This window comes from Mustelus asterias, chromosome 31, assembly GCF_964213995.1.
Source record: "Mustelus asterias chromosome 31, sMusAst1.hap1.1, whole genome shotgun sequence".
NCBI lineage: Eukaryota > Metazoa > Chordata > Chondrichthyes > Carcharhiniformes > Triakidae > Mustelus > Mustelus asterias.
In genome coordinates, this window is record NC_135831.1 from 530501 (window position 1) to 544125 (window position 13625).

General features: G+C 46.1%; 1 protein-coding gene across 1 annotated transcript in view; it reads left to right on the forward strand.

Annotated features, from left to right (window-relative positions):
* LOC144481749 (uncharacterized) overlaps window positions 1–13625 on the forward strand; it is a 38083-nt gene that overhangs the window by 23236 nt on the left and 1222 nt on the right. The window contains exons 3-4 of the mRNA XM_078200898.1: window positions 2206–2338; window positions 5116–5252. Of these exons, the coding sequence (XP_078057024.1) occupies window positions 2206–2338; window positions 5116–5252 (270 nt within the window). The remainder of the gene's footprint in view (window positions 1–2205; window positions 2339–5115; window positions 5253–13625) is intronic.

Sequence of the window (13625 nt, forward strand, 5' to 3'; positions counted from 1 at the left end):
TCTCCATCGACGACGCAAAGATCATCGCCAGAGGCTCTGCAATCTCTTCCCTTGCCTCCCACAGTAACCTGGAGTACATCCCATCCGGACCCGGCGACTTATCTATCTTGATGCCATTCAAAGATTCCAGCACAACCTTTTTGTTAAAGTCCACATACTCAATCTTTTCAGTCCACCGCAAGCCCGCAGTACATCCACCCAGGTCCTTCTCCTCTGTGAAAACCGAGGCAAAATACTCATTAACCACCTCTGCCATTTCTACTTGTTCCGTACAGATTTTCCCACCTTCACCTTTTACAGGCCCTATTCCTTCACGTCTCATCCTTTTACTCTTCACATATTTATAGAATGCCTTGGGGTTTTCCTGAATCCTACCTGCCAAGGCCTTCTCGTGACCCCTTCTGGCTCTCCTAATTTCCTTCTTTAGTCCCTTCCTACAAGCCGTATACTCATCTGGATCCCTATCCCAAGCTCTCTGAACCTTTTGTACGCTTTCCTTTTCTTCTCGACTAGGTCCCGCACAGCTTTCGTGTACCACGGTTCCTTTAACCTACCAACTCCTCCCTGTCTGCTCGGAACGTTGTCCTGTAGAACTCTAGACAGACATTCCTTGAAAAACTGCCACCTCTCTTCAGTACATTTGAAATGTACTGAAATGTACAAAAAGATTTGAGAGCTTTTCCCTGAATTCTATTCAGCATTTCTATAAACAATTTTTGTGGATTCAAATGCTACTGCTCGAAATCAGATTTAAAATGACCATAAAAACGGAGATTTCAAGTGTAGTGTGCGCATTCTCTAACCGTTACAAAACATGTACTGTACCTAATATTTATGAATCGCTGTGGAATGTAGAACATAGAACATAGAACAGTACAGCACAGAACAGGCCCTTCGGCCCACGATGTTGTGCCGAGCTTTGTCTGAAACCCAGATCAAGCTATTTCCTCCCTATCATCCCGAAGTACTCCATGTGCCTATCCAATAGCTTCTTAAATGTTCCTAAAGTTTCTGACTCCACTATCCCTGCAGGCAGTCCATTCCACACCCCAACCACTTTCTGAGTAAAAAACCTACCTCGGACATCCTTCCTATATCACCCACCATGAACCCTATAGTTATGCCCCCTAGTTACCGCTCCATTCACCCGAGGAAATAGTCTTTGAACGTTCACTCTATCTATCCCCCTCATCATCTTATAAACCTCTATCAAGTCTCCTCTCAACCTCCTCCGCTCCAAAGAGAAAAGCCCAAGTTCCCTCAACCTTTCCTCATAAGACCTATCCTCCAAACCAGGTAGCATCCTGGTAAATCTCCTCTGCACTCTTTCCAGTGTCTCCACATCCTTCTTATAGTGAGGTGACCAGAACTGCACACAATATTCCAAATGTGGTCTCACCAAGGTCCTGTACAGTTGCAGCATAACCCCACGGCTCTTAAACTCAAACCCCCTGTTAATGAACTCCAACACACTATAGGCCTTCTTCACGGCTCTATCCACTTGAGTGGCAACCTTCAGAGATCTATGGATATGAACCCCAAGATCTCTCTGTTCCTCCACATTCTTCAGAACCCTACCTTTGACCCTGTAATCCACATTTAAATTTGTCCTACCAAAATGAATCGCCTCGCATTTGTCAGGGTTAAACTCCATTTGCCATTTTTCAGCCCAGCTCTGCATCCTATCTATATCTCTTTGCAGCCTACAACAGCCCTCCACCTCATCCACTACTCCACCAATCTTGGTGTCATCAGCAATTTACTGATCCACCCTTCAGCCCCCTCCTCCAAGTCATTTATAAAAATGACAAATAGCAGTCCGAAATTTTCCATCCACCACCACCACCCTCTGTCTTCTGTTAGATAGCCAGTTACCTATCCAATTGGCCAAACTTCCTTCTATCCCACACATCCTTACTTTCTTCATAAGCCGACCGTGGGGGACTTTATCAAACGCCTTACTAAAATCCATGTATATGATATCAACTGCACTACCTTCATCTACACACTTAGTGATATCTGCATTGTGGATTTTGTATTCAGCAAAGGATACTTTTGACAGCATCCATGTCCAACTCATGTTGATGTCAGATTAATGCCTCCTTTGTCCTTCTTTCCGAATCCAATGTTGGGAAGCTGCTTGTTAAGCCAGATTCCAAACCCTTCAATCTACTGTGCAATTAATGACAATTTTTAATTTTTCAGGATTCCTCTCCCTCATCTTACAACCACAGGCTAGTGCCAGCATCCCTTCCTGTGTCAGGCTCACTTACACCCTCACTTCCAAATTCACCAGTATGTAATGGGATGACATCTCCTCTTCGGTTTCCAAATGAAGGTTAGTACAAATGTGGAATTCTATATAATGGGAACTGGATGGCACACTGTATTAGCTGCTGATGTTTCATGTTTGGAATGTACATTAACATCCAACTCAAGTTAATGGTGTGTTTGGTGTATCCTTGGGCTGTTACATGGAATGAATTCAGACAGATCTATCCAGAGTTCCCTATGAAATGATCGTTTCATTTAGGGAAACATAAGAATGATTGGAGTGGAAAATAGAAAAGGATGTTTTTGAGTTTAAAAGCTGGAGATATTATACCTGGTTTATTCAAATTGAATAGAAACTTGTAGCACTTTCTGTGTGTAGCTGTTTCCACAATATGCTCTCTGTACAATACAGGATTGCTCTGATGACATGGGTCTTTCTCGTTAGAATATCATTTGGTCCTTCATTGAACCATAGAATTCCTACAGTGCAGAAAGAGGCCATTCAGCCCATTGAGCTTGCATCCACTCTCTGAAAGAGCACCCCACCCAGGCACTCCTCTCCATCCTATCCCTATAAACCCGTACATTTTCCATGGCTAATCCACCTAACCTACACATCTTTATCTGTGGGAGAAAACCAGAGCACTGGGAAGAAACCCACGCAGACATGGGGAGAACGTGGAAACTCCACAGAGAGTGACCCAAGGCTGGAATCAAAACTGACTCCCTGACACTGAGGCAGCAGTGCTAACCATCGTGCCAGTGTACCACCAATGCAAGCTCCCTGTAAGAGAAACTGAGCGAGACTGACTGCCCAGCTTTTTCCTCTAGTCTCCAATTTTAGTTTCTTCAGATAATTGTTCAAATCTCTTTTGAAAACCAGTTTTGACCAAGCCTTCCCTAACCTCTCAGGCAGTGCATTCTGGATCCTGAGCACATACTACATTAAAAAGTTTATCTTTCTTGCCTGTCTTTTGTCATTCACCTCAAGTTTAAAGAAAAAAGACAGAATCTGGGCATCAATGGCTAGGCCAGTATTTATTGCCCATCCCTAATTGCCGTTAAGGTAGAGGTAAGCCACTGCCTTGAACCACCACAGTTCATAGGTGTAGATACATCCACAGTGCTGGGAGGGATTTCCAAGATTTTCACCCAACAACAGTGAAGGAACAGTGATATATTTCCAAGTCAGGGTGGTAAGTGGCTAGAATGGAAACTTAAAGGTGGTGCCAAGGGCATCTACTGCCCTGGTCCTTCTGGGTGGTAGAAATCGTGAGTTGGAAGGCGCTGTCAAGGAGCGTCGGTGAGCTTCTGCAGTGCATCTTGTCGATGGTATACACGGCTGCATTGGTGGTGAAGGGTTTGAATGTTGAAGGTGGTAAATGGGGTGCCGAATAAATAATTGTTTTGTCTTGGATTGTGTTAAATCTCTTAGAATGGCACTCAGCCAGTCCAGTGAAGAGTGTTCCATCACACGCCTAACTTCACATTGAAATGCAAGTAACTTTCTTTCACTTAATAACCATATTTCACATAACTTCCATCAGCAGGTGGTAGATAATGAGCAGGAGTCATGGTTAAAAGCAAATTACTGCAGATGCTGGAATCTGAAACCAAAAGAGAAAATGCTGGAAAATCTCAGCTGGTCTGGCAGCATCTGTAAGGAGAGAAAAGAGCTGAAGTTTCGAGTCCAGATGACCCTTTGTCAAAGGATTCATGGTTCTATTTTCCTTCCTATTTATCCTGCCATCATCATGTGTAATAACTGTTAAGTTAACACAGAGATATATTCAATGACCTTTCCACTCTGGTTCAGAGCTGCAGTGTACTGTGCAAAGGTTGTTCTGATGGGGTGAAGTTCAATAAGGTGGGAGGAGGCTTGAATGGAGAGAAACACCAGCCTCGACCTGTTGGACTGAATAACCTGTTTCCACATCGTATATCTTTCATGTGTTCAGCAAAGAACAAATGTCTTTTTACCTTTTACTGGCAGTCCTTGGTAGTAATTTATAGTTGATCTGGTGCCATTACTCCACAGATTACAACATTAGTTTAAATGTTCAATTCACTTATCAAAATGGCCAATTATTTACCTTTGCTACTGTTACCCAGAACAAAAGAGACTTAAACTAGGCTTCTTTCAATAAATGACAAACTTAATAGTTTATCATAAACCCAATCTTGCAGAATAGAAAGGCAAAACATTTTAAGATACAGTATGAAAGTATACTAATTACTCTCTAAGTGTCTCTTTCTCTCTCTCGCTCACACACACACACTCAAGTAAAATAGAGGAATTCTGCCAAAGGTTAAAGGTCAGTGGTTCAAGGGCAAAGGAAAGATGGCCGATTTCTTCAAATGGTGTCTGGGCTAGGTTGTTATTCTGTGTAACAATCGATGACTCTTTTGGGTGGACTCGAGGAACACTTGTAGATCTATTCCAGCATGCAGAGTAAATTAGAGGAGCTTCTATTCACTTCTGGCTCTGCGCTGCTAAAAGGCTACTGTCTTCTTTTTGTAAGCATCTGGTCTTTCTCTTCCCAAAGCAAATAACCAATAGGTTATTCTCCAGCTTGGGTTTTTTTCCTCAGTCATAAACAACCATGTGACCCCTTTTGTTCGCATCCACCGGGGCCAAGATATTCTGCTTGATTACCTTATAATAAGAATAGCAATCCGAGTCTGGCATTAAGCCTTTAAGGCACAACGCCCTCTAAAATACAAATAGGAGGGTCTACCCATACTCCTAATGTGTATGTTCCATGTTTAAATAGCTGAGATTGTTTCCTTGTTAGTGTATGTCTGGCTTGTAATGTACAAATTATTTCACTTGCTTTGCAGATCCAGTGTACTTCAACATGACTTCACCTTCCTCAAGCAGTGAAGAGCTTATATGTGAGCTGAAGGCTGGAAAATCCCTGAGACCAACACAACAGACTACAGGCCTAACCACAATATTTTCTGGCAGTGGAAGAAGTGTGAGTGGAGTGCAGCAACAACCTGCATTTGTACAGCATCCTCAGCATAGTAAAATGCCCAAGATGCTTCCTAGCAGCAATTATCAAACAAAATTTGACACCAAGCCTTACAAACTTGTTTATATATCACCTTAATGAAATGAAACATGCCAAGTGATGCACTATCAATCAAGCAAAGACTAGTTTGTATGCAAGAACAAATAGGCTTTTATTCGCAAAAGACTTGGAGCACACCCATGCTGCTGAACTGGTTATACACTGAGGCAGGGGGGGGTTGGGAGCAGTCACCTTTATACCTGGACCGGGGGAGGAGGCTCAGGCAGGGGCATGCCCAGGCATGTCACAGACACACACAGGCAATAAGCTAACAGTGGTTTACCACACCAAAGCACTTCAACGCAACATTATCAAACCAAAGGCAATATTAGAATAGGTGGCCAAAAACTGGTTAGAAAGAGGTTAGAAAGAGTATCATGTATCAAGGGGCTGGCACGGTGGCACAGTGGTTAGCACTGCTTCCTCACAGCATCAGGGACCCTGGTTTGATTCCAGCCTTGGGTCACTGTGTGTGTGTGTGGAGTTTTCACGTTCTCCCTGTGTCTGCCTGGGTTTCCTCCAGGTGCTCCAGTTTCCTGCCACAAAGAACAAAGAACAATACAGCACAGGAACAGGCCCTTCGGCCCTCCAAGCCCGCGCCGCTCCCTGGTCCAAACTAGACCATTCTTTTGTATCCCTCCATTCCCACTCCGTTCATATGGCTGTCTAGATAAGTCTTAAACGTTCCCAGTGTGTCCGCCTCCACCACCTTGCCTGGCAGCGCATTCCAGGCCCCCACCACCCTCTGTGTAAAATATGTCCTTCTGATATCTGTGTTAAACCTCCCCCTCTTCACCTTGAACCTATGACCCCTCGTGAACGTCACCACCGACCTGGGGAAAAGCTTCCCACCGTTCACCCTATCTATGCCTTTCATAATTTTATACACCTCTATTAAGTCTCCCCTCATCCTCCGTCTTTCCAGGGAGAACAACCCCAGTTTACCCAATCTCTCCTCATAACTAAGCCCCTCCATACCAGGCAACATCCTGGTAAACCTCCTCTGTACTCTCTCCAAAGCCTCCACGTCCTTCTGGTAGTGTGGCGACCAGAACTGGACGCAGTATTCTAAATGCGGCCGAACCAACGTTCTATACATCTGCAACATCAGACCCCAACTTTTATACTCTATGCCCCGTCCTATAAAGGCAAGCATGCCATATGCCTTCTTCACCACCTTCTCCACCTGTGACGTCACTTTCAAGGATCTGTGGACTTGCACACCCAGGTCCCTCTGCGTATCTACACCCTTTATGGTTCTGCCATTTATCGTATAGCTCCTCCCTACATTATTTCTACCAAAACGCATCACTTCGCATTTATCAGGATTGAACTCCATCTGCCATTTCTTTGCCCAAATTTCCAGCCTATCTATATCCTTCTGTAGCTTCTGACAATGCTCCTCACTATCTGCAAGTCCTGCCAATTTTGTGTCGTCCGCAAACTTACTGATCACCCCAGTTACACCTTCTTCCAGATCGTTTATATAAATCACAAACAGCAGAGGTCCCAATACAGAGCCCTGCGGAACACCACTAGTCACAGGCCTCCAGCCGGAAAAAGACCCTTCCACTACCACCCTCTGTCTTCTGTGACCAAGCCAGTTCTCCACCCATCTCGCCACCTCCCCCTTTATCCCATGAGATCCAACCTTTTTCACCAGCCTACCATGAGGGACTTTGTCAAATGCTTTACTAAAGTCCATATAGACGACATCCACGGCCCTTCCCTCGCCAACCATTTTGGTCACTTCTTCAAAAAACTCCACCAGGTTAGTGAGGCATGACCTCCCTCTCACAAAACCATGCTGACTATCGTTAATGAGTTTATTCCTTTCTAAATGCGCATAGATCCTATCTCTAAGAATCTTCTCCAACAACTTCCCCACCACGGACGTCAAGCTCACCGGCCTATAATTACCCGGGTTATCCTTCCTACCCTTCTTAAATAACGGGACCACATTAGCTATCCTCCAATCCTCTGGGACCTCACCTGCGTCCAGTGACGAGACAAAGATTTGCGTCAGAGGCCCAGCGATTTCATCTCTCGTCTCCCTGAGCAGCCTTGGATAGATTCCATCAGGCCCTGGGGATTTGTCAGTCTTTATATTCTCTAACAAACCTAACACTTCCTCCTTTGTCATGGAGATTTTCTCCAACGGTTCAACACTCCCCTCCGAGACACTCCCAGTCAACACATCCCTCTCCTTTGTGAATAACGACACAAAGTATTCATTTAGGATCTCCCCTACTTCTTTGGGCTCAAAGCATAATTCCCCACTTTTGTCCCTGAGAGGTCCGATTTTTTCCCTGACAACCCTTTTGTTCCTAACATATGAATAAAATGCCTTGGGATTCTCCTTAATCTTGTCTGCCAAGAACATTTCGTGACCCCTTTTTGCTCTTCTAATTCCCCGTTTGAGTTCTTTCCTACTTTCTTTGTACTCCTCCAGAGCTCCCTCCGTTTTTAGCTGCCTGGACCTAACATACACCTGTCTTTTCTTTTTGACCGGTCCCTCAATTTCCCTGGTTATCCACGGTTCTCGAATCCTACCCTTCCTATCCTTCTTTTTTACAGGCACATGCCTGTCCTGTAGCCCTAACAACTGTTCCTTAAAAGACTCCCACATGCCAGATGTGGATTTACCCTCAAACAGCCTCTCCCAATCAACAGCTGCCAATTTCTGCCTAATCCCACTAAAGTTAGCCTTCGCCCAATCCAACACCTTACCCTTGGGACACCACTCATCCTTTTCCATCACTATCCTAAAGCTAATAGAATTGTGGTCACTATTTGCCACATGTTCCCCTACCGAAACTTTGAAGACCTGACCGGGCTCATTCCCCACTACGAGGTCCAGTATAGCCCCCTCTCTAGTCGGGCTATCTACATGTTGTTCCAAAGAACCCTCCTGTACGCATTTTACAAATGCCTCCCCATTCAGACTCCCTGCTCTCAGCGATTTCCAGTCTATACCAGGGAAATTGAAGTCTCCCACTACAACAACCCTATTTTTCCTGCACCTATCCATTATCTCCTGACATATCCGTTCTTCCACTTCCCTTGGGCTGTTGGGGGGCCTGTAGTACACCCCCAACATAGTGACCGCGCCCTTCCTGTTTCTAAGCTCCACCCAGAGTGACTCGTTACACGACCCCTCTGAATTGTCCTCCCTCTGCACCGCTGTAATATCCTCTCCAACTAATACTGCTACTCCCCCACCTCTTTTGGCCCCTCCTCTGTCTCGCCTAAAACACTTGTACCCCGGATTATTCAGCTGCCAGTCCTGTCCCTCTTTCAACCAAGTCTCCGTCACCGCAACCACATCCAAATTCCTCGTGAGCATTAAGGCCCTAAGTTCGTCTGTCTTACCTGCTACGCTCCTTGCATTGAAGTATAAGCACTCCAGACCTCCAGACCCAGTGAGGTCATCCTCCCCCAGAGTGCTCTTCTTCTTTGCCAGCCTTGTCCCAGCCCCAAGCTCGTCCCCAGCCTCTACACTTGTAGACCTAATATTTTGATCCCCACCCCCCTGCCATACTAGTTTAAACCCCCCCGAACTGCACTAGCAAAACTCCCAGCCAGGATATTCGTGCCCTTCCAACTTAGTAGTGACCCATCCTTCTTGTACAGGTGCCATCCTCTCCTGAAAACTTCCCATTGATCTAGGAAAATGAAGCCCTCCCTCCTGGACCAGTCCTTTAGCCAAGCATTCAATTGTACTAACTCCTTATTCTTAGCCTCACTGGCACGAGGCATTGGGAAGTTTAACAACACCAGGTTAAAGTCCAACAGGTTTATTTGGTAGCAAAAGCCATACAAGCTTTCGAAGCTCTAAGCCCCTTCTTCAGGTGAGTCCTGAAGAAGGGGCTTGGAGCTCTGAAAGCTTGTGTGGCTTTTGCTACCAAATAAACCTGTTGGACTTTAACCTGGTGTTGTTAAACTTCTTACTGTGTTTACCCCAGTCCAACGCCGGCATCTCCACATCATGACTACCAACGAGGCATTGGGAACAGCCCAGAGATGGCCACCCTGGAGGCCCTACTTTTTAGCCACGGTCCAAAGATGTGCGGGTTAGGTGGATTGGCCATGGTAAATTGCCTCTTAGTATCAGGGGGGTTAGTAGAGTAAATAGGTGGGGTTACGGGAAAAGGCCTGGGTGGGATTGTTGTTGGTGCAGGCTCAATGGGCCGAATGGCCTCTTCTGCACTGTAGGGATTCTATGATAAATGTGGAGGGGCTAAAGAGATGAAAAGGTTTAGAGAGGGAATTCCAGACATTAGGGCAGGGAATAGAGGGATACGGACTGTGTAGAGGCAATAGGTCTTTAGTTTAGAAAGGCGCATGTGTCGGCACAGGCTTGGTGGGCCAAAGGGCCTGTTCCTGTGCTGTCCTGTTGTTTGTTCTTTATATAGATGTGACCTTTTGAAAATAATATTTCTGCTGAGTAAAGGACACTAGGCTAGAGCAGCTAATCTGGTATATCTGTGAAGAACACAAGTTGCCTTATGGAGCCACAGGCTGTGATTTTACCTTCGTCTTCCCGATGAACACAAAATATCGCGAGTCTCCAAAAACGCAAATCTTGCTGGCACGATCTTGTTTTCTGATTCTCCCAGTTCCTCCGTGTGATGTTATGAAGTTCCTGTCCAGGAAGGTCGGGAACCTCATTTCAATACATTTCCATATAATTAGTGGGCTTCCTCGCTGTATCATCCCCCATATTTGGAATTTCCCCCTGCTCGGGGCACACAGGTAAGTACAGCCTCTCGTACCCTGGCATTGAACCCAGGCATCACCCACAGCATTGACAGTGCCAGGAAGCACTGCCAGATTACCAGGGGTCAGTGACAGAGGGCACTTTAGTGAGCTCCATTGGGAGCCTTCCTGTGATCGGTTGATGGGGGCTCCCCATGTGCGTGTTGTATGTGTGGGGGGATTCCCCATCTACATATGTAGGAGGAGTTCCCCTTGTGCATGTGGGGGGTGTTCCCATTGAGCGTGTGCACGAGGGGTTCCCCTTGTGCTTGTGGAGGGGTGGGGGTGGGGGGGATGTTTACCATATCCCAGGATTCCTGCTTTTTCCTTTCCCGCCCCACTGGTGTGATGCATGGACCACACCTCACTGTTTCTGCAGTGTGCTGGATTATCTGGAGAGAAAACTTCGCTGTGCAGCCTGCGAGCTAGAATAGAATCATAGAATCCCTACAGGGCAGAAGGAGGCCATTCAGCCCATCGAGTCTACACCGACCACAATCCCACCCAGGCCCTACCCCCACATATTTACCCGCTAATCCCTCTAACCTACGCATCTCAGGACACTAAGGGGCAATTTTTAACCTGGCCAATCAACCTAACCCGCACATCTTTGGACTGTGGGAGGAAACCGGAGCACCCGGAGGAAACCCACGCAGACACGAGGAGAATGTGCAAACTCCACACAGACAGTGACCCGAGCCGGGAATCGAACCCGGGACCCTGGAGCTGTGAAGCAGCAGTGCTAACCACTGTGCCATCGTGCCGCCCTGCAGCTAAACACTGGTTTTCTCGCCTCAGCCAACACTCTGTGCATATACAGAACAGTACAGCACAGAACAGGCCCTTCGGCCCACGATGTTGTGCCGAGCTTTATCTGAAACCAAGATCAAGCTATCCCACTCCCTATCATCCTGGTGTGCTCCATGTGCCTATCCAATAACCGCTTAAATGTTCCTAAAGTGTCTGACTCCACTATCACTGCGGGCAGTCCATTCCACACCCCAACCACTCTCTGCATAAAGAACCTACCTCTGATATCCTTCCTATATCTCCCACCACGAACCCTATAATTATGCCCCCTTGTAATAGCTCCATCCACCCGAGGAAATAGTCTTTGAACTTTCACTCTATCTATCCCCTTCATCATTTTATAAACCTCTATTAAGTCTCCCCTCAGCCTCCTCCGCTCCAGAGAGAACAGCCCTTGCTCCTTCAACCTTTCCTCATAAGACCTACCCTCCAAACCAGGCAGCATCCTGGTAAATCTCCTCTGTACTCTTTCCAGCGCTTCCACATCCTTCTTATAGTGAGGTGACCAGAACTGCACACAATATTCCAAATGTGGTCTCACCAAGGTCCTGTACAGTTGCAGCATAACCCCACGGCTCTTAAACTCCAACCCCCTGTTAATAAAAGCTAACACACTATAGGCCTTCTTCACAGCTCTATCCACTTGAGTGGCAACCTTTAGAGATCTGTGGATATGGACCCCAAGATCTCTTTGTTCCTCCACAGTCTTCAGAACCCTACCTTTGACCCTGTAATCCACATTTAAATTAGTCCTACCAAAATGAATCACCTCACATTTATCAGGGTTAAACTCCATTTGCCATTTTTCAGCCCAGCTTTGCATCCTATCTATGTCTCTTTGCAGCCTACAACAGCCCTCCACCTCATCCACTACTCCACCAATCTTGGTGTCATCAGCAAATTTACTGATCCACCCTTCAGCCCCCTCCTCTAAGTCATTAATAAAAATCACAAAGAGCAGAGGACCAAGCACCGATCCCTGTGGCACTCCGCTAGCAACCTGACTCCAATCCGAAAATTTTCCATCCACCACCACCCTCTGTCTTCGATCAGACAGCCAGTTACCTATCCAATCGGCCAACTTTCCCTCTATCCCACACCTCCTTACTTTCATCATAAGCCGACCATGGGGGACCTTATCAAACGCCTTACTAAAATCCATGTATATGACATCAACTGCCCTACCTTCATCAACACACTTAGTTACCTCCTCAAAAAATTCAATCAAATTTGTGAGGCACGACTTGCCCTTCACGAATCTGTGCTGACTATCCCGGATTATCCCGCAGAGAATGGAAAATTCTGTCCACCGTTTACTGAGCTCTCAGAGACCGTGGTTAAGAGAAGCCCAGATTGAAACCAGAGAGAAGTCATGTAACCAAGCTATCGAGTATAAAAATATTCCTGATGTGAGCTGACAGTCATAGATTGCCACAGAAACAAAAGCATTGGAGGTGGCACAGTGGGTTAGCACTGCTGCCTCACAGCACCAGGGACCCAGGTTCAATTCCGGCCTCGGATCACTGTCTGTGTGGAGTTTGCACATTCTCCCCGTGTCTGCTTGGGTTTCCTCCCACACTCAAAAGATGTGCGGGTCAGGTGGATTGACTATGCTAAATTGCCCCTTGGTGTCAGGGGGGCTAACTTGGTAAATGTATGGGGTTATGGGGATAGGGCCTGGGTGGAATTGTGGTTGGTGCAGACTCAATGGGTCAAATGGCCTCTTTCTGCACTGTAGGGATTCTATGATTAGCCCATCTCTTTCTCGGAAACCTCTCAGCAAAACTAAGCAGTTCATGGTAACAAAACCCACCAGAAAATCTCATTGCAGCAATGTTTTCAACAGCTTTTAAAGAAACACTCTTAATCAACATCAGTGTCTCCAAGATAAAAGAAAATCAACCCACAATAACTGTTTGAGTGAGAAACCCCAAACCAGCAGCAATAGGGGAAAGTAACGCTTCAGTTATGGAGACGTCGAAGGAGGTAGTGATAGTTAATTGCAGTTGGATTTTGTCAGCATTTATGTGGATCCTGCTGTCCTGATTCTGATAATGATGCCAAGTGGCAACATCAAAATAAAGTTTATTTATTCGTCACAAGTTGGCTTAGATTAACACTGCAGTGAAGTTACAGGAAGGAAGCCAAAGATGGATGCTTGAGTTCTCCAGAGGCAATAGTGTCGGAACAGAAAGGGAAGCTGTGACTGATTCTCTGGCTATGACTGGATGGGACAAGGCAGTACTTGCCTGGTTATGCTGTTCTAGTACAATACTGTCCTATGCAGCTGGACAATGTGGGAGAGGCATTGTGGGAGGTAGTATGGTCAGCCATGTTGAAGACTGCACTCAGGTTCAGAAGGATAGTCTACTCTGGTCGCTGTTTGAAAAAGGGGGGGGGGGCCTTGTGATACAGTGGGTAGCATCCCTACCTCTGGACCAGAAGCTCCGGGTTCGAGTCGAACACCAGGACTTGTTGGCACAGAAGGAGCATTTAACTGGGCAGATAATCAGCTGGGACATCCTTCCACCACTTCCCCACTATTCCCCAATGGGTAAAAAACATTGTAGGTGTTCCTCAGGGATCAGTGCTGGGACCTTTGCTGTCTGTAATCTATATATATATATATATATATAAATGATTTGGAGGAAATATAACTGGATTGATTAGTAAGTTTGCGGACGACACAAAGGATGGTGGATTTGTGGA